Source organism: Tachyglossus aculeatus, chromosome 14, assembly GCF_015852505.1.
Source record: "Tachyglossus aculeatus isolate mTacAcu1 chromosome 14, mTacAcu1.pri, whole genome shotgun sequence".
NCBI lineage: Eukaryota > Metazoa > Chordata > Mammalia > Monotremata > Tachyglossidae > Tachyglossus > Tachyglossus aculeatus.
This window is the reverse complement of record NC_052079.1, coordinates 49,932,720-49,960,566: the sequence shown is the minus strand read 5'-3', so window position 1 is coordinate 49,960,566 and position 27,847 is coordinate 49,932,720. Positions and strand designations below refer to the sequence as shown.

The 27,847-nt window shown below is 50.6% G+C and overlaps 1 protein-coding gene across 1 annotated transcript in view; it reads left to right on the top strand.

Moving 5' to 3' along the window:
* The window catches only part of LOC119936757 (casein kinase I-like), a 46,588-nt gene extending 19,778 nt beyond the window's left edge, over positions 1-26,810 (top strand). Inside the window, 10 exon segments of the mRNA XM_038756252.1 lie at positions 7,170-7,280; positions 7,483-7,631; positions 8,204-8,432; positions 9,756-9,926; positions 11,476-11,624; positions 19,402-19,594; positions 22,264-22,331; positions 22,333-22,404; positions 22,570-22,635; positions 25,331-26,810. Of these exon segments, the coding sequence (XP_038612180.1) occupies positions 7,170-7,280; positions 7,483-7,631; positions 8,204-8,432; positions 9,756-9,926; positions 11,476-11,624; positions 19,402-19,594; positions 22,264-22,331; positions 22,333-22,404; positions 22,570-22,602 (1,175 nt within the window). The 3' untranslated portion in view covers positions 22,603-22,635; positions 25,331-26,810.
* Positions 26,811-27,847: the final 1,037 nt, after the last annotated feature.

Sequence of the window (27,847 nt, the reverse complement as noted above, 5' to 3'; positions counted from 1 at the left end):
CATATGCACTCTTACACATTTGATTTCTGAATGTATCTGTACGTGCTGTTATTTGTTCAGCTGTTCCACCCTGCTGTGTTCATGCTGCTTCCGGCTCTATCCTCCGGCTCTTTATCCCTCTGGCTTTTGCTTTCTGGAAATCATGTCTGTCTGACTCTCCTAATCATTTGGAAGCCCCTTGAAGACAGGGGGACATGGGTCTTCTTTCTGTTGTTCCCTCGCAAGGGCTAAGTACATTGCCTAACACTAAGTCGGCGCTCAATAAATAGCACTGAATGAGTGAATGAATGGGACATCTGATTTGGCTGCTTGCTCTGGAAATCGCCGAAGCTGTTCCCCTTCCTTCCTCTCCCCCTCGTCCCCCTCTCCATCCCCCCCATCTTACCTCCTTCCCTTCCCCACTGCACCTGTATATATGTTTGTACATATTTATTACTCTATTTATTTTACTTGTACATATCTATTCTATTTATTTTATTTTGTTAGTATGTTTGGTTTTGTACTCTGTCTCCCCCTTTTAGACTGTGAGCCCACTGTTGGGTAGGGACTGTCTCTATATGTTGCCAACTTGTACTTCCCAAGCACTTCGTACAGTGCTCTGCACACAGTAAGCGCTCAATAAATACGATTGATGATGATGATGATGATGATGATTATTTTATTTTGTTAGTATGTTTGGTTTTGTTCTCTGTCTCCCCCTTTTAGACTGTGAGCCCACTGTTGGGTAGGGACCGTCTCTATATGTTGCCAACTTGTACTTCCCAAGCGCTTCGTACAGTGCTCTGCACATAGTGAGCGCTCAATAAATACGATTGATCGATTGATTGTGTCTTGGAACAGGAAAGCAGAGATGGGAGCCTCTTTCCTCTCTAGGGCCTTTCCAGTCCCCGTTTTCAGCAGAAAGGGACGTTCCACGCTTGCCTATCTGGGGAGGCACCTGAGAGTCATCCTGGGCCCAGATTTTGGGGGGTGGCTCAGGAGGGGGCTGGAAGAAGGGGTCCAGTGACACCCCCAGCTCCTGTCCTGTCAGCTGAAGTGGAGCCTCCTTGGATGGGACAGTGCATTCCCCGAGAGGGATTGAATAGGGAGTCACTGAAGCAGTGTGGCTTAGTGGGTACAGCATGGGCTGGGAGTCAGTCAATCAATCAATCAATCATATTTGTTGAGCGCTTACTGTGTGCAGAGCACTGTACTAAGCGCTTGGGAAGTACAAGTTGGCAACATATAGAGACGGTCCCTACCCAACAGTGGGCTCACAGTCTAAAAGGGGGAGACAGGGAACAAAACCAAACATACTAACAAAATAAAATAAATAGAATAGATATGTACAAGTTAAATAAATAAATAAATAAATAAATAAATAGAGTAATAAATATGTACAAAAGGACCTGCACAATATGTACAATATGAGTCAAAAGTCAAAAATAAATAAATAGAGTAATAAATATGTACAAAAGGACCTGTACAATATGTACAATATGAGTCAAAAGGACCTGGGTTCTAGTCCCAGTTCCACCACATGTGTGCTGTGTGATGTCAGGCAAGTCACTTAACTTCTCTGGGCCTCAGTTCCGTCATCCGTAAAATGGGGATTAAGACTGTGAGCCCCATGTGGGACAACTTTATCACCTTGTATCCCCCCCCCCCCCCCCAGCGCTTAGAGCAGTGCTTGGCACATAGTAAGCGCTTAACAAGTACCATCATTATTATTGTTATTATCACTCGGACCTTGGCCCTGGAGCCAGGGAAGGGGGAGAAACTTTCTGGCTTTGACACTTAATAGTGAATTGACAGCAGTCCTGGGTCCTGCACGGAGGAAGAGGAGGAGGAATGGTGTTTATCAAGTACCTGCTGTGTGCAGAATTCTGTATTAAGCGCCAGACACTGGTACAGGATTCAAGATTAAGACTTGGTCCTTATATCGTACTCTCCGAAGCGCTAAGTACAGTGCTCTGGTATTTATGGAGGGCTTACAGTGTGCAGAGTACTGTACTAAATGCTTGGAAGAGTATAATACAACATTCATTCATTCAATCGTATTTATTGAGCACTTACTGTGTGCAGAGCACTGTACTAAGCGCTTGGGAAGTACAAGTTGGCAACATATAGAGACGGTCCCTACGCAACAAAGGGCTCACAGTCTAGAAGGGGGAGACAACAGACAACAAACAACCGAGTTAGTAGACTTGTTCCGTGGGCACAGTGAGCTTACAGTCTAGAGGGTAACTTCGTTAAAAATAACTATTCACCAGAAAACTGTGTTTCAGTGAGAGCAGCCACAACCTGGTATCCGGGCTCCCACCCCTCCCACCTCAGGAAGGAACAGATAGCAGAGTGGCTCAATGGAAAGAGCCCGGGCTTTGGAGTCAGAGGTCATGGGTTCAAATCCCGGCTCCGCCAATTGTCAGCTGTGTGACTTTGGGCAAGTCACTTAACTTCCCTGTGCCTCAGTTACCTCATCTGTAAAATGGGGATTAAAACTGTGAGCCCCCGGTGGGACAACCTGATCACCTTGTAATCTCCCCAGCGCTTAGAACAGTGCTTTGCACCTAGTAAGCGCTTAAGAAATGCCATCATCATCATAGGGGCCTGCACACCTGCACATCCCACCAAAACAGCCAGTTGTTTGCTTTGGATCCTCCATCTTCCTTCCCCTCCAGGCAATTCCACAGACTTGGCCGGGGGAGAACGGGTGACCCTTTGGGCTTGGGGGTCAGACGACCCGGGTTCTAATCCCGGCTCCGCCACTTGTCTGCTGCGTGACCTTGGACAAGTCGCTTCCGTTTTCTTGGCCTCCGTTCCCTCATCTGCAAAATGGGCCTTCAGTCTGTTCTACTTCTGACTTAGATGGTGAGCCCCATGTGGGACCCAATGCTTAGAACAGTGCTGGACACGTACTAAGCGCTGAGCAAATACAACAGTCCTCAAGCAAGATGACACTGGTGAGGGGGAATAGGCCTTAGGCTCCTCTCGGCTCCAGCCTAGGCCCAAGCCACCACAACTCTAGCCATGTTCTAAGAGAGCACGGGTAGAGCTCCAAGAGTGGTTGGCGCTGAGGCATTTATTTTCTCTGCTTTCCCCAGGCTTGGATAAAGCAGGAAGCAGTTCAAACACATTCAGCGCTTAGTACAGTGCCGTGCACACAGTAAGCGCTCGATAAATACGATTGATTGATGGATTGATTCAGATCAAACAGCTAAGCAAATAGTCACCCCTGCAGAAAAGTACCGAAATCAAATGAGCAAACATCCAGATCTCCCGGTAATCCACCCATCCCTGTTTCTAGACTGTGAACCCACTGTTGGGTAGGGACCGTCTCTATGTGTTGCCAACTTGGACTTCCCAGGCGCTTAGTACAGTGCTCTGCACACAGGAAGCGCTCAATAAATACGATTGATTGATTGATTGATTTTGATTTGCTGTCCCGGAGTCTGCTTTGTCTCTCTCGACTCCCCCAGCTGCTGACTAGTTAGTTCCTGGGTTTCAGGACGGGCTTATAGGTCTCTCCTCTACCCGCCGCTCTGCTGCTCTGCCTTGTTGGAGAGGAAGCTCCCTGTGGGCAGGGAACATGTCACTTATTTATTCATTCAATTGTATATATTGAGCGCTTACTGTGTGCAGAGCACTGTGCTAAGCGCTTGGGAAGTAGAAGCGCTTAGAGAAGCAGCGTGGCTCAGTGGAAAGAGCCCGGGCTTTGGAGTCGGAGCTCATGGGTTCAAATCCCGGCTTCGCCACTTGTCAGCTGTGTGACTTTGAGCAAGTCACTTAACTTCTCTGTGCCTGTTACCTCATCTGTAAAATGGGGATTGACTGTGAGCCCCCTGTGGGACCATCTGATCACCTTGTAACCTCCCCAGCGCTTAGAACAGTGCTTTGCACATAGTAAGCGCTTAATAAAAATGCCATCATTATAAAAAAATGCCATCATTACAAGTTGGCAACGTATAGAGACGGTCCCTACCCAACAGTGGGCTCACAGTCTACCCAGGTGCCTAGTACAGCACGGCACTCCAAGTGAGCACTCAGTAGTTACTAGAGAAGCAGCTTGGCTCAGTGGAAAAGAGCACCGGCTTTGGAGTCAGAGGTCATGAGTTCAAATCCCGGCTCTGCCACTTGTCAGCCGTGTGAGTTTGGGCAAGTCACTTCACTTCTCTGGGCCTCAGATCCCTCATCTGTAAAATGGCAATTAAGACTGTGAGCCCCACCGTGGGACAACCTGATCACCTCGTAACCTCCCCAGCGCTTAGAACAGTGCTTTGCACATAGTAAGTGCTTAATAAATGCCATCATTATTATTATTATTACTGTTAATGCTCAACTTGTCCTCCCCATCCCCAATCTGCCTGTCCAGGGTCCCCGCTTGCCCTCGCATCTGACACCCGTGTCCCCCCACCATGCTGTATACCCCCACTCCTCCTAACATGTAGTGGTTTTTTTAAAATGGCATTTGTTATGTGTTTACTATGTTCCTGGTAGTAATAGTAATAATGGCATTTGCTATGTGCGAAGCACTGTTCTAAGCGCTGGGGGATACAAGGTGATCAGGTTGTCCCATGTGGGGCTCACAGTCTTCACTCCTATTTTATAGATGAGGGAACTGAGGTACAGAGAAGTGAAGTGACTTTCATTCATTCATTCATTCAATCGTATTGAGCGCTTACTGTGTGCAGAGCACTGTACTAAGCGCTTGGGAAGTACAAAGACAACAAAACAAAACGTTAACAAAATAAAATAGATAGAATAAATATGTACAAATAAAATAAATCAATAGAGTAATAAATACGTACAAACATATATACATATATACAGGTGCTGTGGGGAGGGGAAGGAGGTGAGGCGGAGGGATGGGGAGGGGGACTTCCCCAAGGTCACACAGCAGATAAGTGGCAGCTTCAGGATTAGAACCCAGGTCCTAATCCTAATGTCCTAATGTTTTGTTTTGTTCTCTGTCTCCCCCTTCTAGACTGTGAGCCCACTGTTGGGTAGGGACCGTCTCTATATGTTGCCAACTTGGACTTCCCAAGGGCTTAGTACAGTGCTCTGCACACAGTAAGCACTCAATACGATTGAATGAATGAATGAATTTACTGTGTTCAGAGCACTGTACTAAACGCTTGCGAGAGTACAGTAGAACAGACACATTTCCTGCCTATAACGAGCTTGCAGTCTAGTGGGGCAGGCAGACATTAATATAAATAGATAAATTACGGATGTGTACATAAAGAGCTGTGAGACTGAGGCGGAGGATGAATAAAGGGAAACAGAAGGGAGTGGAAAAAAAGGAAACCTGTCTACATATTTTGTTTTGTAGTCTGTCTCCCCCTTCTAGACTGTGAACCCGTTGTTGGGTAGAGACCGTCTCTATATGTTGCCGACTTGTACTTCCCAAGCGCTTAGTCCAGTGCTCTGCACACAGTAAGCGCTCAATAAATATGATTGAATCAATGAGTGAATGAAAATAGGTCTTAGAGAAGGCTTGACTAAGGGTTCCCAGACTGTGAGTCTCTGACCGCGCCCGGAATTATTATAATAGTAATAATGGCATTTATTAAACGCTTACTATGTGCAGAGCACTGTTCTAAGCGCTGGGGAATTTACAAGGTGATCAGGTTGTCCCATGTGGGGCTCACAATCTTAATCCCCACTTTACAGATGAGGTAACTGAGGCCCAGTGAAGTGACTTCACTTCAATTCAATAATTGTGACTTCCCTCTCTCCTCATCTCCCACCTACTTTGAGGACCATGGCATTTTAGTTGAGATTTACAAGTAAGCACCCCCTTTTTTTTTTTTTTAGAGGAGATTGATTTGGGCATCTACAGATTCAGCAAGGATGTGATTGGTGGGGCTGATGCTCAGCAGGATGCCTATTGACACTTGAATGTGTCCATATCCAAACAAACAAAAGGAAAGTCTCCCCACAGCAGGTGGGGAACCTACGGAATTCATTTCCCCAGGAAGTTGAGGTTAAAAATATCAATAGGGTTTAGAGAATCTCATGGATCGGGAGAGTAGTAGGCTATTAGAGGGCAAAGAGAAGGATTCTGGCAGAGTCAAGAAGGGTTTCTAATTAGATCTAATTAGATCCTGTATATATGTATATATGTTTGTACATATTTATTACTCCATTTATTTATTTATTTATTTTGCTTGTACATATCTGTTCTATTTATTTTATTTTGTTAGTATGTTTGGTTTTGTTCTCTGTCTCCCCCTTTTAGACTGTGAGCCCACTGTTGGGTAGGGACTGTCTCTATATGTTGCCAATTTGTACTTCCCAAGCGCTTATTACGGTGCTCTGCACATGGTAAGCGCTCAATAAATAAATACGATTGATGATGATCCAAGAACCATGGGGGAGAGTGGTTGTCGGAAATGTGTCCGTTAACCTTGGAAACCACCATCACTCAGGCCTCCAAGCTTTAGGGTTAGATCCTGGGTCAGGAAACCCATCGTCCTGAATTAGTGTTGGCCTTTTTTTTTTCTTTTAGATGGTATTTGTTAAGCACTTACTGTGTGCCGGCCACTCTTCTAAGCTCTGGGTTAGATACGAGGAAATCAGGTTGGACACAGTCCGCATCCCACACGAGGATCACAGTATTAATCCCCATTTTACAGATGAGGTAACTGAGGCACAGAAAAGTAAAATGACTTACCCAAGGTCGCATGGCAGGAAAGCGGCAGAGTCAGGATTAGGGCTCAGGTCGTTAGACGCGGTCGAATATAAAGTCAAAAAAAGTACCACCCGACAAACTTTCGGTTTTCTAGCCCTCCTTCTCCCCAGAGGGCCCATAGAGTAAAATGTGTGAATTTGACATTACGAGCCACTTTATGTGAGGAAGCTGGAGCTGGTTGGAGGAAAGGAGATGAAAGAGGAATCCCAAGGATGCCGGCCTCTTGGGGTTTCTCAAGAGGGAGAATTATAGCTCCCAGCCCCAACAGGGACTGTGAAAGATCATTTAGGCCAAGGACAGGGTTATTGGCTGGGTGGGACTAGGAGTTATACGTCGCTAGGAATTGATTCAGGGCCTGTGGTGGTGGGCCCGATGCAGGAGGGGAAGCATGGGGTTTCTCCTCATTCCACCAGGTAGCACCGCCTGGCACTGGGGGTGAGGAGCGGAAGTCCTCCCCATGGGGCTTCATGTCTTGTCTTGTCTCCTTCCTTCCCAGGTGCCAATATTGCCTCCGGGGAGGAGGTGGCCATCAAGCTGGAGTGTGTTAAAACCAAACACCCCCAGCTGCACATCGAGAGCAAGTTCTACAAGATGATGCAGGGAGGAGGTGAGTGTCCCTGAGGAGACGGAAGCAGCCGCCCCCCTCAGAAGCTCAGCCCAGGGGGCCCGGAACCCCACCGGTCGGACTTGGGTGGGGGTAACGGGGTTCTGCTTGTGGAGGGCGAGTCTTCCGGTCACCAGGGAAAGGGCCCGGACCCTGCCTTCCTCCCATCCTCCAACGTCCTGATGAGTTCTCGCCCTCTCCACAGTGGGCATTCCCTCCATCAAGTGGTGTGGAGCCGAAGGAGACTACAATGTCATGGTCATGGAACTCCTGGGTCCCAGCCTGGAGGATCTCTTTAACTTCTGCTCCCGCAAGTTCAGCCTAAAGACGGTCCTCCTCTTGGCCGATCAGATGGTGAGCTCTGTGGTTTCTCCTTAGGACCCCCTCCGAATCAGTCAGTCAGTCAATCAGTGGTATTTAGTGAGTGCTTACTGTGGGCAGAGCACTGTTTGAGCACTTGAGAGAGGACAGAGTTGGTAGACACGATCCCTGTCCTCAAGGAGATTCCAGGGTAGAGGGAGAGACAAACATGGAAATAATTTACAGCGAGGGGAAGGAGTAGAATGTAAGGAAGAATATGGGTGTAAGTGCTGTGGGACTTGGGGGTGAGGAGGGGGTGTATCAAAGGAATTCTGTCTTTAATTGGCCCCCGATCAGGGAGTGGGGGCATGCTGTAGGCGTGCTGGGGTTGAGAGAGACGGGCTGATGTGAGGAAAGGATGCTTAGGGACTGAGAGCGGGACGATGCTGAGAGTCTGGCATTAACGGTGGGGAGTGGGAGGCAGAGGCAGACCCTCACACTCATCATCGCTCTGTGTGGCCCGACTGAGTTCCCATTGGCCCCCTGTGGCCGGCCCCCGCCCGGGGGACACTTGCCTCTCCCTCATCTTCCTGGGGGCTCAGGCCGCTGGTTCTCTCCCCCTGCAGATCAGTCGCATTGAGTACATCCACTCCAAGAACTTTATCCACCGGGACGTGAAGCCGGACAACTTCCTCATGGGGCTGGGCAAGAAGGGAAACCTGGTGTACATCATCGACTTCGGCTTGGCCAAGAAGTACCGGGACGCCCGCACCCACCAGCACATCCCCTACCGGGAAAACAAAAACCTGACGGGCACCGCCCGCTACGCCTCCATCAACACCCACCTGGGCATCGGTAAATGACACCCCCCAGCCGGTCTGCTGAGGGCCCCCCCGGGTGGCTCTGGTCTTAAACCTTCCCAGCTTTAGTGGGTGGGATTGGGCTCACAATCTAAGTAGGAGGGAGAACCGGTATTGAATCCCCATTTTACAGAGGAGGAAATGGAGGCAGCAAGAAGCGAAATGACTTGCCAAGGGTCACACAGCTGAAAGAGTTGGGATTAGAACCCAGGTCTTCCCATTAGGCCACACTGCACGTTGTGGCAGGGACATGAGCTATTTTCTCCTGAGGCTCCCTGGACTCTGTCTTCAGATGGTTCCACGTTCCCCTGGCCCAAGTCCCTGGATTTTGAATCGCAGGGCTCCTGCCGCATTATTGAGCACTTACTGTGTGCAGAGCACTGTACTAAGCACTTGGGAGAGTACAGTATAATAGTAAACACGTTCCCCACCCACAACGAACTTGATCAGTCATATTTAGTGAGTGCTTACTGTGTGCAGACCATTGTAGTAAGCACTTGGAAGAGTACAGTACAACAGAGTTGGTAGACACATTCCCTGCCCACAATGAGCGTACAGTCTAGAGGGGAGTACTGGAACCTGGGCGTGACTCTACCTGGCCATTGAACTGCTGGGGTGGACAACATTTTGGCAATCCCCATTCCCTCTGCCCCCCAGCCAGGCTCACTCACCTTTCATCCCCGGATCCAGGCCCAAAGCTGCTTTGAAGTGTGCCTTGTTTGCTGTCTGTGCTGGGTGGGAAATGTAGAATACTACAGAATCGGACATTCAGAGGGTTGTTTTTCCCAAAATGCATCCTTCCCCCCCCCACCCCCTTCAGTCTTGTTGTATCCCTGTCTCGTGTTTCAATTTAAACAGGCTTTAAGCCGGGCTCTGAGTCTTTTCCCAAGCTGTTTTGGAATGAACCAAGATCCGATTGTCCTATTCCTTTTTCCCAAATCATTTTGGTCTCGTTCAGATACGTTTCCAGTAGACTCCCCATTGCTGAGATCGAGTGGGAAGAGGCAGGAGGTTCTGGAGAGATGGAGGGAATCTTGGCTGACTGTAGAGAGCGAGGGTCACCCAGGGGACGGGAAGCCCTGGAGAAGTTGGTTCTCCATCCACAGCGCTCCTCTTGCCCAGCCTCTCTTTCCATGTTAGCCAGTCCCTAACTCTCTCCCTGTCCCTCTCCCCCATCTCCATCTTTTAGACTGTGAGCCCACTGTTGGGTAGGGACTGTCTCTATATGTTGCCAATTTGTACTTCCCAAGCGCTTAGTACAGTGCTCTGCACATTGTAAGTGCTCAATAAATACGATTGATGATGATGATCTCCACAGAGCAAAGCCGCCGGGATGACCTGGAGAGCCTGGGTTACGTGCTCATGTACTTCAACCTGGGCTCGTTGCCCTGGCAGGGGCTGAAGGCCGCCACTAAGCGCCAGAAGTATGAGCGCATCAGTGAGAAGAAGATGTCTACACCTATCGAAGTGCTCTGCAAAGGATACCCCTGTGAGTACTGTAGGGCGTGGGCTTTGGGCTCGGCTGGGGGCCCCTGGGAGTGTCATAGGGGAGGCCCATTTGACATGGCCAGGGGGCTTCTAGGGGTGTAATAGGACTTGGGCTTTGGGCTCAGCCAGCAGGTACCTGGGAGTGGCCCGGTATGGCCCCGGGTTTTCTGGGAATACTGTAGGATATAGACTTTGGGTTTGGCCAGGGGGTTCCTGGAAATGCCATGGGGGAGGGCTATTGGACTTGGCCCAGATGTTTCTGGGACTGCTGTAGGATGTGGACGTTGGGTTGCCAAGGGGCTCCTGGGAATGCCGTAGGATGGGACCCTTAGACTCGGCCAAGGGAACCCTGTTGTAAGCCTTGACCTCTGCCTAGCAAGGGGCTGCTCAAATGTGGGCCCACTTTCTCTGGTTGATTTGACTGTCAGTCAGCGGAGTCTTCTTGAAAGATACCAGCAGGGACAGATGAGGAGCATCCTAGCAACCCACCCAGGGAGAACTCAGAGTCTTGGAACCTTGCTCTGAAGCAGGTAGACAAGACTCCCCCTTGGGCTGGAGAGCGGGGGATAGCCTGGTGGTGGGCTTAACCTGTTGATGAGGCCAACAAGGATGTCCCCACCCCTATTCCTTCTCCCTCCCTTCTCCACAACATGGGACCTTTCCCCTGCGTGGAACCCCTGAGAACCATCTTTTCCCTTTGGGTGAGGTGGCAACCAGAGGAACTCAGGTCGTCTATTATCTGCTGGAGGGCGGATCCCGAGCCTCCGACTATCAAATATCTATCAGTTATAAAGAAGTAGTGTGGCCTAGTGGATAGAGCACAGGCCTGGGAGTCCAAAGGCCACCCCTTAATTCGCCGTGTTATCTTGGACAAGTCAGTTCACTTCTCTCCACCTTAGTTACCTCATCTGAAAAATGGGGATTATATCTGTGAGCCCCACGTGGGACATGGACTGTCCCCAACCTGATTACTTTGTATCTATCCCAGCGCTTAGAACAGTGCCTGGAACATAATAAGCGCTTAACAAATACCTTAAAGAATATTACATCTGTGCTAGTGGTAGATGAGAAATCCACATGCATCTTTTAGGCTTTATTTTAAACCCTCTCCCCAACCCACACTCAGCCCTTTTATCAGCTTCAAAATGACCGTTTGAGTTTCACTAATCAGTCCATCCTCTCGTAACTCCTCCCCGCACACCCCGTAGGGGAAGTTCGGACCAGCAGGGAAATGACCCAAAGCTGGGTGCCGAAAGGACTGAAGACGGATCATTCATTCAGTCGTATTTATTGAGCGCTTACTGTGTGCAGAGCACTGTACTAAGCGCTTGGGAAGTACAAGTTGGCAACATAGAGACCCAACAACGGGCTCACGGTCTAGAGGATCGCTCTGACAGCGAGGATTTGAGCCCCGCTAGGCCCCAATTGGAGTTGCCAGGATCCTGGGATGAGGGGAAGGGAAGGACATGGCTTGAGGGGCAGGGTGGGCAGATTGGGCCTCCAGAACAGAAAGCTCACGATGTCCATCTCTACTTCCTCCCCTCGTCCAGCCGAGTTCTCCACATACCTCAACTTCTGCCGCTCGCTGCGGTTTGACGACAAGCCGGACTATTCGTACCTGAGGCAGCTCTTCCGCAACCTCTTTCACCGCCAGGGCTTCTCCTACGACTACGTCTTCGACTGGAACATGCTGAAATTCGTGAGTGGGCCCTTCCCTGACCTCGATGGGGAGAGCGCGGGAGAAGAGAGGAGCCCGGGGAGAGGGGAGCACCGGGAGAAGTCTGCTTAGGTTTCCGCCCGGCCCAGGGAGCGCTCGATCAGAGCGGCGACGGCAGCGGGCCTGGGGCCCGGCGGGCGGGTGCCCCCAAGCCGGAGGTAACGGCGGGCCGTGTCTCTGTCGGTAGGGCCAGGCCGGGGACAGGACTGAGGCCCCGGGCCCCGCTCCTCCTGCGGCCCTGGAGCCGAAGAGCCTGCTTAAGCCTGTCGAGGTTCTCCCGTTCCTCCCGTGCCCTCGCTGGGGGCCATGGGGCCCCTTTGGGAGCCGCCTGCCCTTCCTCCTCACCCTAATGGTGCTGCTCTCCCTCCTCTTCCCCATCACCGCCGTCCACACCTTGCTGTGTTCCGCTCTTTTCCCCCCCTCCTCCCTTGCCGATAGCTAGCCCACCGTCGGGGAGTTCCCACCGCGACCGGGGGCAGCTTAGTGGTCGTGGGGATACTGGTGACCCCCTGGCTTCTGCTCTGAGGGGGCGGGAGTCCCGACATGGGCAGCGGTGGGGCTGGGTGGGCGGTTGGCTCCGGGTGGGCCAGAGCCACCGAAAAAGTGTGTCTTGTCTCTAATCTCTTCTTGAAAAGGGGGCTTGCTCTGGCCCGTTTCCTCCTTGCGAGACAGAAGTCAGCCCCAGCCCCCATCTCTCATACCAACCCATGTACTGGTAAGAACCGGCCCATTCACTCATCCTCATTTCCCAGCAGCCTCGCATCCGGCGCCCGACGGCTGAGCCCCTCTGTGCTCTCTGTCCCCTTCCAGGTGCCCAACGCCCTTGGGCACCCAGTGCCACACAGATGGGCATGTGGAGGAAGTGGAGGAGGTGGATGAGATGGGCCGGCTGACTCGCTGGCCGGTGGTGTGGAGCCCCGGGCCCCAGTTCTGAGCTCCATCACGGAGGCACTGTGCACCCTGGAGCACGGACGGCCAGGGCCCTGTGACCCGGGCTGGAGCCAGCTGGCCGGGCCCAGGCCCACCTGGAAGTAGCCCGCTGGACCCGGCGCCATCCTCCCCGGAGCTCGGGGTGCCCCGGGGGGGGCGGGGTCGTCGAGGGAGCATCCAGCAAAGCGCTTGAGGGAGTCGCGGGCCAGGAGAAGCCCCTTCCAGGGAAATGGATTCCTGGGCTGGCAACCAAGAGGTGGATATGTGGGCGTGCTGCAGCAAGCCGGCGGCCCGGAGGCCCGCCTGAAGCCAAAAGGGAACATCTTTCTCCGGGCCCCTGCGAGAAGCCGGATGGGGCGGGACCAAAGACCGAGCTCGCCCACCCGCGGCCTCTGTATCAATCCCGAGCTCATTAAAAGGTTTCTTTCTTGGTCGTCACGGTGTGGCTGCCTCTTTACTGGAGACTGCTCAGAGGAGAGGGGATGATGAGGCGTGTGCGTCTAAGAAACTCTGGGAGCTCAGCCTTTCTTCTCACCAGAAGCAGACCGTGGTATTCACCGTACGGCTTTCAGAAAACCCGGGAATCGCATCAGCCATCTCTTCTCCCACTTTCCTGTCGCTCCTTGGGGCAGAAACAGAGTCTTCACTCCTCAAAGGAAATGCATCCTCTCTGTCTCTCTCTGTCTCCGTCTTTCTCCCCGCCCCCTCTCCCTTTTGCTTTTGTTGCCCTCACAACTCTCGCTCCTCTCTCCAACCAGCGGTTTCACAGGGCGGGAATCTTGAGACCCGACCCATCCCCGGATAATTCCGGCCAAAAAAGACTGGCTCTTTTGGATAAGAGAAAGAACCGATATCCTGCAGTGTTTTCCTGTCCTGCATATTCACAGCGGTGCTACTGACAAGGATCACCATCTGAGCGGGAGAGCAACCAAGAAGATCATTGTGTGACCACCACTAGCCCACCCCTCCCACCACCGAGATGCGAAGACCGAATCTTGGTTCAATGCGGCAGCGTGGCCAAGTGGGAAGACCACGGGTCTGGATGTCTGGAACCCTGGATTCTAACCCGAGCTCTATCATTTTCCTGTTGTGTGACCTTGGGCAAATCCCTTCTCTGGGCCTCAGTTTCCTCATTTGTTAAATGGGAATAGAATGCCTGTTCTCTCTCCATCTTAGACTGTGAGCCCTGGGGGGACAGGAACCATGTTGATCTGCATTTATCCTGGCATTTGGGAAGCAGCATGGCATAGCGGAGTTAGAAATGGGTTCCGATCTCGGCTCCACCACTTGTCTGCTGTGTGACTTTGGGCAAGTCACTTCACTTCTCCGGGCCTCAGTTCCCTCATCTCTAAAATGGGGGTTGAGACTGTGAGCCCCGTGTGGGACGGGGACTGTGTTCAACCTAATGAACTTGTATCTACCCTTGTGCTTAGTACAGTCCTTGGCAAATAGTAAGTTCTTAACAAGTACATTTATTATTATTATTCACTTAGCCCAGTGGTTGGCATATAGTAAGTGCCTAATAATAATTGTGGAATTTACTATTATTATTATTAACTGCCACTTACAGCACCTGTTCTGTTTTTGATTCTGCCCTCTTCCTTCGCCTCCCAATCAAGGCCTGTGTTTCTGATGGCCAAAAACCTGAGCACTATGTTTATTCTTGGCTCACCACAAGATTTTCTCTCTCTGCCACCCGCTTGAGGGTTTCTCTTCTGTTTTCCCTTAAATTAACTCGAATGTTTTGCCCTGAATGATTCGGAAGATTTGCTAGATGAGGTGAGCTGAGCCCCATGAGGGACAGGGCCTGATTATCTTGTATTTATCCCAGCACTTAGTACAGTGCTTGGCACGTTAAGAGTAAGCGATAACAAATGCCACATTAATTTGTGTATTATCATTATTATCAATCAATCAATCAATCAATCGTATTTATTGAGCGCTTACTATGTGCAGAGCACTGTACTAAGCGCTTGGGAAGTACAAATTGGCAACACATAGAGACAGTCCCTACCCAACAGTGGGCTCACAGTCTAAAAGGGGGAGACAGAGAACAGAACCAAAAAAACCAACAAAATAAAATAGGATAGAAATGTACAAGTGGCAGAGTGAGGTTTGCATCAGTCAGTGGTATTTGAGTGCTTACTGTGTGCAGAGTTCTGTACTAAGTGGTTGGGAGAGTCCAATATAGCAGCGTTGGTAGACACGTTTCCTGCTCGCAAGGAGCTTTGTCTAGAGCGGGGAATTGGATGACCCAGCCTGGGCATTCCCAACTAGCCACTTCCCCCTGGAGATCTTTTCAGTCCTAAGATTTTCAGCAACCCCGGGGGTCTTAGTCGTTTGTTTCCTTCTACGGGCAAGAGCTGAAGGAGACAGGAACTGGCTGTGTCTTTCACTTACCCTACCCCCACCTCTGAGCATAAGCGGTGGCCATGGTTACTGAAAGCAGACGGACACTTCTGGTGCTGGTCAGTGTGGGTTTTGCCTCTGTCAATCAATCAATCAATCGTATTTATTGAGCGCTTACTGTGCACAATAAATATGATTGATTGATTGATTGATTGACAGAGGCAAAACCCACACTGACCAGCACCAGAAGTGTCTGTCTGCTTTCAGTAACCATGGCCGCCGCTTATGCTCAGTCCTGCCTTCTTCTTCCTTCTGTCTTGTTGCTCGCCAGCCACCTCCCAGAATTCACTGGCCATTTGAGACTAGATAGTCTGCCACCAGGAAGGCCTGTTTCCAAACCTTCCTGTGGCTCCTTTTCCCTTGGATAATCCCTTGGCTTGAGCTTGGGGCGGGGTGGGACTCAGGTCTGAGACTCTCAGGTCGGTTAGCCCTGTGGTGGTCTGGCCGAGGGGGGCCCTGGAATGTGGACTACGCCAGTCACAGCTCGGGCCTCTGTGGCCCTGACCCTCCACCGTCCTGTGCGAACAAGTGGTCCAGGGGGACATCAGACCAGATCAGAGGAAAGCCCTGCCGTCTCCGCCTTGTCCGGGACCCCTGGCATTCTCCCGGCTCTCCGACTCTCCAGGGAAAACCGGCGAGGGCAGCTGCCTTGCACCTCTGAAATTGGGTTTTGGCCTCCACCCAGGGGCCAGGATGCCACAGCATGGCCAACTTTCTGAAAGTGACTCTGGAGGGCCCTTGCTGTTTGGGACGCCCACTGCCTTCCTTCTCGGGAGACCCCTTCTTCTCAACAGTGGGCTCCCAGCTTTCCGGGCCACATTACCGAAGATTGACCTCTTTTCCACCCAAAAGCCTCCGTTTGGTAGCCATAAGGACAGTGGCGGTGACCTCTGAAGATCCTCGGCCTAGGGAGGCAACCTGCCTCACAGTCCGGCCAGGCGACGAGAGACCAGAAAATCAGCCCACTCAACTAGGAATGCTTTGGCATCACTCACATCTCCCCGGCCTATATCAAACCACCCAGGTTTGGATTCCTTCATTTCCCATCCTCCTTGCCCCCTGGACACAGAGACAAGACAGAAACCACCTAAAGTCCTTCCAGTGCTACCACAGGAGGTGGGTTGAAGTGCCACCTTATCACAGGGTTGCAGATCCATCCTTCATCCATCCATCCATCTCTTCCGCTTCCTTCATCATGTGGAAAATCGCTTCCTGGTGAATAGGTGTTGTGAGAGGTACTTCTCTCTGCTACCTCCCTGCAAGACTCAGAACTTTGCTCTTTTTCCTTTGGGACAAGCAGCCCAACTCCCTCTTCTTTCCTCCTTCCTCTTGCTCCCCCGGTTCCCAGCGTTCCAGGCGGTGGCCGAGGAAGGAATGAACCAACTGGACAAGCAAGATGGATCTGTTTCCTGCGTAACCAATGGCTTGGGGCTTCTCCCAGCCCGTCAGGTTTTTTATTGGCTTTTCGGGCTATTTTGGGGCCTAGCTGCCCTCACTAGCAAAGTGAGTTTTCCATCGGCAGGTGTGGAATCCCAGCCCACAAATGGCAAGTGTGTTGAGTGACAAGTGCCTTCTTTATGACAGAAGCCACTGAAGTTTTTAATAATAATAATAATAATTATGGTACTTGTTAAGCACTTGCTAGGTGCCAAGTACTATTCTAAGTACCAGGGTAGATACAAGATAATCAGGTTGGATGCAGTCCCTGTCCCACATGGGGCTCATAGGCTTAATCCCCATTTTGCAGATGAGGTAACTGAGGTCCAAAGAAATTAAGTGACTTTCCTAAGGTCACACAGCTGACCAGTGGCAGAGCCTGGATTAGAACCCATGTCCTCTGACTCCCAAGACTTCGCTCTTGCACCTAGGCCATTGGGAGCAGACCAGAATCACCCTTTGAATTGGGAACAGACCAGAATCATCCTTTGAATCTAACAGCACTAGAGTCCTAGTGGAGTTTCCAAGGTGGGTAAAGGGAGGCAAGGAGAATAGCAGGGCTGTGGGTTGAACTCAGTCCTGCTCAAAAGAAACTTTCTCCTGGACTCTGGAGAGAAGCAGCACGGCCTAGTGAAAAGATCACACATCTGGGAGTCAGGAGAACTGGGTTCTAATCCCAGCTCTTCCACAATATCAGTCAATCAATCAGTGGTGTTTATTGAGTGCTTATTATGGGCAGATCATTGTACTAAGCATTTGGGAGGATTCAGGATAGCAAATTTGGTAGATTTGTTCCCTGCCATGTTAAGTGACCTTGGTCAAGACACTTCATTTCTCTGGGCCTCAGTTTCTTCGTCTGTAAAATGGGGATACATGACCTGTTCTCCCTCGCCACTAGACTGTGAGTCCCCTGTGGAACAGGGACTATGTACGATGCGCTTAGCCCATAGCCCAGTGCTCAGTAGTAATAATAAGAGGAATGGTATTTGTACAATGTGCCAAGCACTGTTTTAAGCACTGGGGTTGAAACAAGGTAATCAGGTTGGACACAGTCGCTGTCCCACATGCGGCTCCCAGTCTTAATCCTCATTTTACAGATGAGGTAAAAGAGGCCCACAGAAGTTAAGTGACTTGTCCAAGGTCACACAACAGACAAGCGGCAGGGCCAGTATTAGAATCCATGTCCTCTGACTCGCAAGCCCAGGCTTTTGCTACTAGGCCATGCTGCTTAGTATAATACATAGCAAGCGCTTACCTAATAGCACAGTCATTTGTTATTAGAGCCTGTCTCTCCCTGGCCTTCAAGGATTGGTAGCAAGCAGCCTGAGCCACAGGTATGACACCCCTACAGATGGCATTTTCAGGTGACATTCAAGTCACGTGCTGTCCATTAGGAGCAGCACATAGATGCACTGTGGGAAATTCCAGCATCTTTCAGAGGACAGACCCTAGCAGTCCATTGTTTATGGATCTCGAACATGCTTCCCGTGTAAGCATGTTTACATGCAAAGTTGCAAAGAGCACCTTCGGGAAAGTAGCATAACCTGGTGAAAATAGCACAGGCCTGCGAGTCAGAGGACCTGGGTACTAATCCTGTCCTTGCAAATTCCTCATCAGTGATATTTATTGAGCACTTACCATGTTCCGAGCACTGCTCTAAGCACTTGGGAGAGAACAATACAGCAGTGCTGGCAGACTCGTTCCCTGCCTACAGCGAGCTTACAGTGCTTACTTGCCGTGTGACCTTGGACAAATCACTTAGCTTCTCTGTACCTCAGTTTCCCCAATTGTAAAATGGGGATTACATGCTTGTTCCCTCTCCTCCTTAGACCGTGAGCTCCGTATGAGGCAGCCTGATAAACTTGTTTTTACCCCAGAGCTTAGTGCTTGACACATAGTAAGCGCTTAACAAATTCCATACTAATAAATACTTTGGAGTGGCATCTCTAGCAGGCGTGGCTGGTGATGGTTTGTGCCCGATGCCCGGCAGCCATTTGCAATGAGTGGAGACTCTTGCCGGCCCTCCTTCTGTTTCCTCATCCTCCTCCTCCTTCCTTGGGCGAGCCGTGAGCCTTCCTCCTGAGCAGATCCCCGGTCTTTGTCCCGTGAGCGTTAGGGCAGTGTGGCCGGCAGGTCTGGACTCCCGGCCCGGCCGAGAGCGGGCCTCCAGATCACACCGCCTGCCTCCCGCTGCCTGGCAGCGATCCCGGCGGAGGGAAGCCGGCTGGGGTGGGGGGGGAGGGGGGGCCGCTGGAGGACCGCCCCTTCTGCCTGGGAGAGACTGGGGGAGACGGCGTTTTTCCAAGTTCCGATCTCCACTCAGCCCTGAGCTCTCTTGTCTGCAGATGCGGCTCCCGCCCAGCCAGCCTCGTGCTGTCGCCCCCGGAGCACCCCGCGATCCGTTAGGTAACGCCTCAGAGCCCCGGCTCCGCCCTCAGCTCGCCGCCCTCCGCTCCCGCCGCTCCGAGCCGGGAGACCCCCGCAGGAGGCTGACCTTCAGTCCTGCAGACCATCCCCACCCCGGTCCCCTTTCCCCGCACCCTTTCCTGGGCTCAGTCAGGCATCGACGGCTGCCTGGCCTGGCCCGGGCACTGAGTGGGTTGGCTGGATCGTGGCCCACGCCGGGAATACTGGGGAGACAAGTCCGTCCCGTACTGGGAGAACTGGGCCCATTGTGGGAGGGCTGGGACTAGATGGGGGTGTTGATTGTGGGCAGTCTGATGTGCTCGCAAGGGAAGAATCAGCCCCCCCTCAGACATTGGACAAGGAGGATGAGACCTAAGGAGCACGCAAAGTCAGCCGGACCCGTTGTTGCTCCTGTGATGTATTTGTGAAAATATCACATCCCCGCCCCTTCCCGCAGGCAGAGTAAGCAAGGACCAACATCCTCTGGCCCCAGCCACCTCCACGGCCTGGGGCAGGAGCTGGCTGCCGTGGACTCAGCTGCCTCTTTCCCCCGACCCCTCTTTCTTCTCCCTGACAGGGCGCAGCCCGGAACCCCGAGGACATGGACAGAGAGCGACGGGAGCACGAGCGGGAGGAGAGGATGGGGCAGTTGCGAGGCTCGGCTACGCGGGCCCTCCCCCCCGGACCCCCGGCCGGAGCCACCGCCAACCGGCTCCGCAACGTGGCCGAGCCTATGGCCTCCACGCCCGCCTCCCGAATCCAGCAGACTGGTGAGAGGGGAAGGGGGCGGTGGGGAAACCAGCCGGGAGTCCCTCAGGCCAGGGGACGTGGATCGACTTGACGTGGTGGATAGAGCGCAGGCTTGGGAGTCAAGAGGTCATGGGTTTTAATCCCAGCTCCACCACTTGTCTGGTGTGACCTTGGGCAGCTTCATTTTTCTGTGCCTCAGTTGCATCATCTCTAAAATAATAATGATGGCATTTTTTAAGCGCTTACTATGTGCAAAGCACTGTTCTAAGCGCTGAATAGTAAGCCCTTTTTATTTTAGTTCCTTTCTTTCCCCTCCCCTGGTCGATTTATGTTGCTTCCCCTCTTTTGTTTCTTTAAATCAAATCACCTTAGACTGTGAGCCCGTTGTTGGGTAGGGACCATCTCTGTATGTTGCCAACTTGTACTTCCCAAGTGCTTAGTACAGTGCTCTGCACACAGTAAGCGCTCAATAAATGCGATTGAATGAATGAATGAATGAATAATGATAATAATGACGGTATGGGTTAAGCGCTTACTATGTGAGAAGCACTTTTCTAAGCGCTGGGGGCAATGCAAGGTGATCAGGTTGTCTCACATGGGGCTCACAGTCTTAATCCCCATTTGACAAACGAGGTAACTGAGGCACAGAGAAGTAAAGTGACTTGCCCAAAGTCACACTGCTGACAAGTGGCGGAGTAGGGATTAGAACCCAGGACCTCTGACACCCAAACCTGGGCTCTTGCCGCTGAGCCATGCTGCTAGGCAAGTAACTTGCCCAAGGTCACACAGGATTGAGATTGTGAGTCCCAAGTGGGACAGGGACAATGTCCAGCTTGATATGCTTGTATCCACCCCAACACTTATTTCAGTGCCTGGTACATAGTAAGGGCTTAACAAATACCACTATTATTATTATTATTATTATTATTATTATTACATCATTTGGGTCAAAGCAGCAGCCCCTGATCAGTCTTCCCCCCCGCCTTCTAGTGTGCTAATACATTTATTTGTTCCTGATTTCATTCACTCATTCATTCAATCATATTTATTGAGCTCTTACTGTGTGCAGAGCACTGTACTAAGCGCTTGGGAAGTACAAGTTGGCAACATCTAGAGACGGTCCCTACCCAACAACGGGCTCACAGTCTAGAAGGGGGAGACAGACGACAAGACAAAACATGTGAACAGGTGTCAAGTCATCATCATTTTAGACTGTGAGCCCACTGTTGGGTAGGGACTGTCTCTATATGTTGCCAACTTGTACTTCCCAAGTGCTTAGTACAGTGCTCTGCACACAGTAAGTGCTCAATAAATACGATTGATTGATTGATTGATTGATCATTTGGATCAAGGCAGCAGCCCCTAATCAGTCTTCCCCCCGTCCTCTAGTGTGCTAACACATTTATTTGTTCCTGATTTATTTAACCACCTGAGTTTCTGGGAGTCAGAAGGTCATGAGTTCTATTCTCAGGTCCACCACTTGTCTGCTGTGTGACCCTGGGCAAGTCAGTTCACCTCTCTGGGCCTCAGTTACCTCATCTGTAAAATCAGAATTGAAACTGTGAGCCCCACGTGGGACGGGGACTGTGTTCTTGATTTGCTTGTATCCAACCCAGCACTTAGTACAGTACAGTGTACACTTAGTACAGTGTCTGGCACATAATAAGTGCTTAACAAATACCGTAATTATTATTATTATTATTATTATTATTATTATTATTATTATTTAGATATGCTCTGCCACGCTGGATTCTGTTGTGTAGGTTCTCCCAACTGGTCTGTCCCCTTAGGGATGACCCTTGGGGCAAGAATCACATCTTACCCTCCTGTACAGCCCCCGGGGCCTCCTCCGGCATCAGGCCACTGGCCCTGAGGAGGTCGGTTGTGTTGGGGAAGTGGGAAACAGCATGGCCTAGTGCAAAGAGCGCAGTCCTGGGTTCTAATCCCGGATCTGCCCTTTGCCTGCTGCGTGACCTTGGGCAAGTCACTTCACTTCCTTGGGTCTCAGGTTCTTCATCTGTAAACTGAGGATTCAATAATCAATCAATCAATCGTATTTATTGAGCTCTTACTGTGTGCAGGGCACTGTACTAAGCACTTGGGAAGTACAAGTTGGCAACATCTAGAGACAGTCCCTACCCAACAGTGGGCTCACAGTCTAAAAGGGGGAGACAGAGAACAAAACCAAACATACTAACAAAATAAAAGAAATAATAAATAAATTCAGTACCTGTTCTCTCAACACCTGTCCCATGTTATCAGCCCAGATGATCTCTGGGTCCTTCCCTTCCCCACAGCACCTGTATATATGTATATATGTTTGTACATATTTATTACTCTATTCATTTATTTATTTTGCTTGTACATATCTATCCTATTTATTTTATTTTGTTAGTATGTGTGGTTTTGTTCTCTGTCTCCCCGTTTTAGACTGTGAGCCCACTGTTGGGTAGGGACTGTCTCTATATGTTGCCAATTTGTACTTCCCAAGCGCTTAGTACAGTGCTCTGCACGTAGTAAGCGCTCAATAAATACGATCGATGATGGTGATGATGATCTCGTAATCAGCCCAGAACTTAGCCCAGTGCTTGGCAGAGCCCAGGATTATTATTTATTAGTAGTACTTATTATTCTGTGCCTATGACTGAGGGCTGTTCTCTGTTCTCCCCACCCCGGGTGCTCCCAGCAGGCAACACTTCTCCCAGAGCGATCTCACGAGTGGACAGAGAGCGGAAGGTCAGCATGAGGTTGCACCGGGGGGGCCCCGGCCAACGTCTCCTCCTCCGACCTCACAGGGCGGCAAGAGGTTTCGCGGATTTCAGCATCACAGGTAAGATCTCTTCCCCAGCCCATCTGCCCCTCTGCCCGGATGCCTGGGACACTTGTTCTTAACCGCGTCCGTGACTATTCCACCCCTGCACCCCCATGAAGCCTCCCCTGAGTTTCCCTCTCTCTCTCTCTCTCTCACCGCTTTCCCTCCCCGGTTCCGGCCCAGACGAGCGTGCCGTTTGATCACCTCGGGAAGTGAGAAGACGATGCCCCCGGACCAGTGTTTGCTTAGGTGAGCCGCTCTTTCCCTTGGGGGTCCCTCCCGTGGCATCTCTTACTGGGGAGAGAGAAAGTGGGGAGCAGAGAAAGACTGCCTAAGAGTGGACGCTGACTCCTAAGCCAGGTGATGGAGGTCAGGGCATTGGCCCTACTGTTTGCCCCCCGACTTACCCCTGGTCAGAATGAGGGGCTGCCAGGGCATGGGGGGGGGACGAATCTCTCCCAACTTGCCTTCCCCTAGAGCAGAGGGCCAGTGAAAGGGGGCCGCTCCATGGCTTAGTGGAAAGCTCAGTCCCCTTCTACACTGTGAGCCCACTCTTGGGTAGGGACCGTCTCTCTATGTTGCAAACTTCTACTTCCCAAGCGCTTAGTATAGTGCTCTACACACAGTAAGCGCTCAATAAATACGATTGATTGAATGAATGAATACAAGTTGGCAACAGAGGACATAACTGAGGCACAGTGAAGTGACTTGCCCAAAGTCAGTCAGCTGACAGGTGGCAGAGCCGGGATTAGAACCCACGTCTCTGACTCCCTAGCCCGGGCTCTTTCCCTCCTCTGTGCCTCAGTTCCCTCATTTGAAAAATGGGGGTGAAGACTGTGAGCCCCACGTGGGACAGCCTGATTCCCTGCATCTACCTCAGCACTTAAGCGCTTAACAAATACCATAATAATACTGATATTGTACTCTCCCAAGCGGAAAGAGCCCAGGCTTGGGAGTCAGAGATCGTGGGTTCTAATCCCGGCTCTGCCACCTGTCAGCTGAGTGACTTTGGGCAAGTCACTTCGCTTCTCTGTGCCTCAGTTACCTCCTCTGTAAAACGGGGATGAAGACTGCGAGCCCCACGTGAGACCAGCCGATGACCTTGTATCTACTGCAGCGCTTAGGACAGTAGTTGGCACATAGTAAGCGCTTAACAAATACCATCATTACTATTATCATTATTATTATTAAAGCAAGTTGTATCTCAGCCTCCATCTTTAGTGTTCCTCTCAGGGTTGTTGAGGTATGCTCCGTTGTTTTTTTTAATGGTATTCGTTAAGCGCTTACTATGTGGCAGGCACTGTACTAAGTGCTGGGGTGGATACAAGCAAATGGGGTTCTCCATGCAGACTCTGTCTGTAAGGAAGACAAGTATAGGTGGGAGTGAGGATACCTAGAATCTAATCCTGGCTTTATGTGACCCTGTGGAAGCCACTTGGCTGTGAGCCTCATGTGGGACAGGAACTGTATCTGACCTGATTATTCCATATCTACCCCAGTGTGTAGCACAGTGCTTGGCATGTAGAAATCACTCGACAAATTCCACTCTTATTATCATTATTATTTTTACTATTATTATAAGAAGAAAGGGTGGTCTAGTGGAAAGAGCACAGAACAGGGAACTGGGGGACCTGGGTTCTCAGCTCAGCCCCTTAATAATAATAATAATAATAATGGCATTTATTAAGCGCTTACTATGTGCAAAGCACTGTTCTAAGCGCTGGGGGGATACAAGGTGATCAGGTTGTCCCACGTGGGGCTCACAGTCTTCATCCCCATTTTACAGATGAGGTAACTGAGGCACAGAGAAGTTACGTGGCTTGCCCAAGGTCCCACAGCTGACAAGTGGTGGAGCCGGGATTCGAACCCATGACCTCTGACTCCAAAGCCCGTGCTCTTTCCAGTGAGCCACGCTACCTCTCAGCGCCCCTTGTAGCTGAGTAGCCCCTTGTCTACTGTGTTGCCTTGGGCAAGTCACTTAACTTCTCTGGGCCTCAGTTTCCTCACCTATAAAATGGGGATTCAATTCCTGTTCTCCCTTCCCCTTAAAAGGTGAGCCCCACGTGAGACAAGGGACTCTGTCTGGTCTGATTGTGTTGTATTTGCCCCAGTGCTTAGCACAGGGTATTACCTTAAACGGCACAGTTATTATGATTATAAGAAGCAGGACTGTCACTGTGCTTAGCACACGGTATTACCTTAACAAACGGCACAATTATTATGATTATAAGAAGCAGGACTGTCAATCAATCAATCAATCGTATTTATTGAGCGCTTACTGTGTGCAGAGCACTGTACTAAGCGCTTGGGAAATACAAGTCGGCAACACATAGAGACAGTCCCTACCCAACAGCGGGCTCACAGTCTAGAAGGGGGAGACAGAGAACAAAACCAAACATACTAACAAAATAAAATAAATAGAATAGATATGTACAAGTAAGATAAATAAATAAATAGAGTAATAAATATGTACTAACATATACATATATACAGGTGCTGTGGGGAAGGGAAGGAGGTAAGATGTGGGGGGATGGAGAGGGGGACGTCACTCTGAAGGGAGAGATGGTGGCTCAGTGGAAAGAGCCCGGGCTTTGGAGTCAGAGGTCATGGGTTCGAATCCTGGCTCCACCACAAGTCTGCTGTGTGACCTTGGGCAAGTCACTTAACTTCTCTGAGCCTCAGTTACCTCATCTGTAAAAATGGGGATTAAGACTGTGAGCCCCACATGGGACAACTTGATCACACTGTATCCCCCCCAGCGCTTAGAACAGTGCTTTGCACATAGTAAGCGCTTAACAAATGCCATTATTATTTATCACGGGGGGGGTCGAGGAAGGTACATGGAGCTCAAGTGGAAAGCAGGGTGTGGGATGTGAAGAGGAATTCTGGCTACGAGGAGAGAACCCACCCTCTCTAACTTTCTCTTCTCTCTTCCCCCTTTCAGTGTCTTCACTGTATTTTTCTTTTAAAAAAAAACAAAAAACACTAAAAAAAAAAACAAACCTGAAAGAGAACAAAACAGCAAACAAAAACCCGCCACTCACCTCACAACAGATTTTTGGGGGCTGGGAGAGACCGGCGACAAGGTGGCGGGGGGGCACCTGCTCCGGGGGTCCTCGGAGAAGATATCCACGGGAGCCTTTTGGACGCCACCGCCGAGCCCCCTCCCCTCACCGGAGCCCCATCGGCCCGGAGTCTCCGCAGGCCACCCCTTCCCGCTGTCCCCGAGGCCCGGGTCTCGGGGGAAAATCTTCAGTCCTCTGGGAGCCGCTCCTCCTGCCCCCCAGGCGTGATTCTTTGGTTTTTATTTTTGATAGGTAAACGTGTTTATTCCAGTGGGCCGCTCCTCCCCACCCTCGCCACCGTTAATTAGGCGTGGATTTCCTCCCACTGTTGAGTCTCGGAGCTGCTGCTGAAGAGTCAGATTCTTGAGGGTCCCTGGCCGAAAAGGACAGAATTTGTGGGCTTAGTCGTTGTGGCGTCCCCCGCCCCCCTGGGCCTTCTCTCCCCTTCCCTCCTCCTTCTCCCCCGACAGGCTCCTCTGTCCCGTCTGGAGCTGGCACTGTCCTCCGGGTCGGGATGAGCGGGAGACGGAGCCGCCTGCTCCCGCTCTCCCTGCCTCGCCGCGGATTTGCCTGGCCGGCCAGTTACGGCCTGGATGGCCCAGGCCTGAGGCGTCGGAAAGCGGAGATCCGGGGGGAGAGAGAGCAGGAGTTTGCGTGTGTGTGGACATGCTTGCAAATGAGTGTGGGTGTATGTATGTGTATATATTTTGTTTGTGTCTATCCTAGGATGAAAGCAAGGGGCAGAAAGGCTCCCTACAGTGCGAAGCTGATGCCAGGTGTCCCTTCCCCCATGGCCCACCTCCCCTCCCACTGAATTTCAGTCGAAGCGTTTTAGTTTGAGTTTGGAAAGCAGTGTGACGACCGACCGCACTGAGGAGAATGCGGGAGACAGGGCCAAGCCTCGGGTAGGCGAGGGTTTATTTTCTCCCCGGCCCCCTCTTCTCCCACATCTTTCCCCTTCCCCTGTCCTCCCCGCCTCTCTTCCTAAACCATCAGACACCCCGGGACTGACCATCTGCCCAGCCTGGCAGCCCCCTTTCCCTCCCCTCTTCCTGCTTTTAAACAGAGAAGAATTAAAAAATAAAAAAAAATCTGGAGACCATTTCCAAATGCGCCAGGAAAGAAAGCGACTCCTGGGTTTTAACTGAACTGGTCATGGCAGTGACCTATTGACCTTTGACCTCTAGCGGCCCTGCTCACCCTGTAGTGAGGAACTGCTGGTGGGGGGTGAGGGGGGTCAGTGCCAAGGCAGTGGGGTGAGGATGGGAGCGTTTTTTTTCGGTTTTTATCCTTTCTATTTAACACAACTTTTTTTTGTTTGTTTTTTTTTGTTTCGTTTTGTTTTCCTAATTTATTTACCCCTCTCTCTCTTTTCTCTCTTTTTTTAATTAAAGAGTAAAGCTTTTTATTACTTTGTAACTTAAAAAAACTGAAAAAAAAACTGAAGAACTTTGGGGGGAATTTTGTACTTTTTTCCTGTGTAAATATTGGACTTTTTTGAGCTTTATTGTGGTTGTTAATTTGAAGTAATAAAGTAGAAAATGATAAAGTGACTTGGGCTCATTTCTTATTTCTTTCCTTCCACTGGCTGCGTGATAATGGGCTGGGCTGAATTCAAATTAACGGGGAAGGAGAGGGACAAAAGAGGTTGACAGTAGCTCCTCGAAGGCGGGGATCATATCTACCAGCTGTATTGGACTCTCCCAAGTGCTTAGTTCATTCATTCACTCATTCAATCGTATTTATTGTTGTTGCCAACTTGTACTTCCCAAGCGCTTAGTCCAGTGCTCTGCACATAGTAAGCACTCAATAAATACGATTGATTGATTGATTATTGAACACTTACTGTGTGCAGAGCACTGGACTAAGCGCTTGGAAGGCACAATTCGGCAACAGATAGGGGCAATCCCTACCCAACAACGGGCTCACAGGCTAGAAGGAGAAGACAGACAGCAAAGCAAGTCCAGCGCTCTACACTGAGTAAGTGCTCAGGAAATATCACTGATTGATCAATATAAATTCCCCTATTAAAATTGCCCTCTCAAAATCAAAGGAGTGATTTAACAGTCTCTGAAAGGGTTCTGAGGCCTGGTGGATCCTGAAGAAGAGATTGTCAGCTGCTTCTGGACTGAAGCAGCTCCCCCTCATCCCCATCCCCATCCCCCCCCCGCCTTACCTCCTTCCCTTCCCCACAGCACCTGTATATATGTATATATGTTTGTATATATTTATTACTCTATTTTACTTGTACATATCTATTCTATTTATTTTATTTTGTTACTATGTTTTGTTGTCTGTCTCCCCCTTCTAGACTGTGAGCCCACTGTTGGGTAGGGACTGTCTCTATATGTTGCCAACTTGTACTTCCCAAGTGCTTAGTACAGTGCTGTGCACAC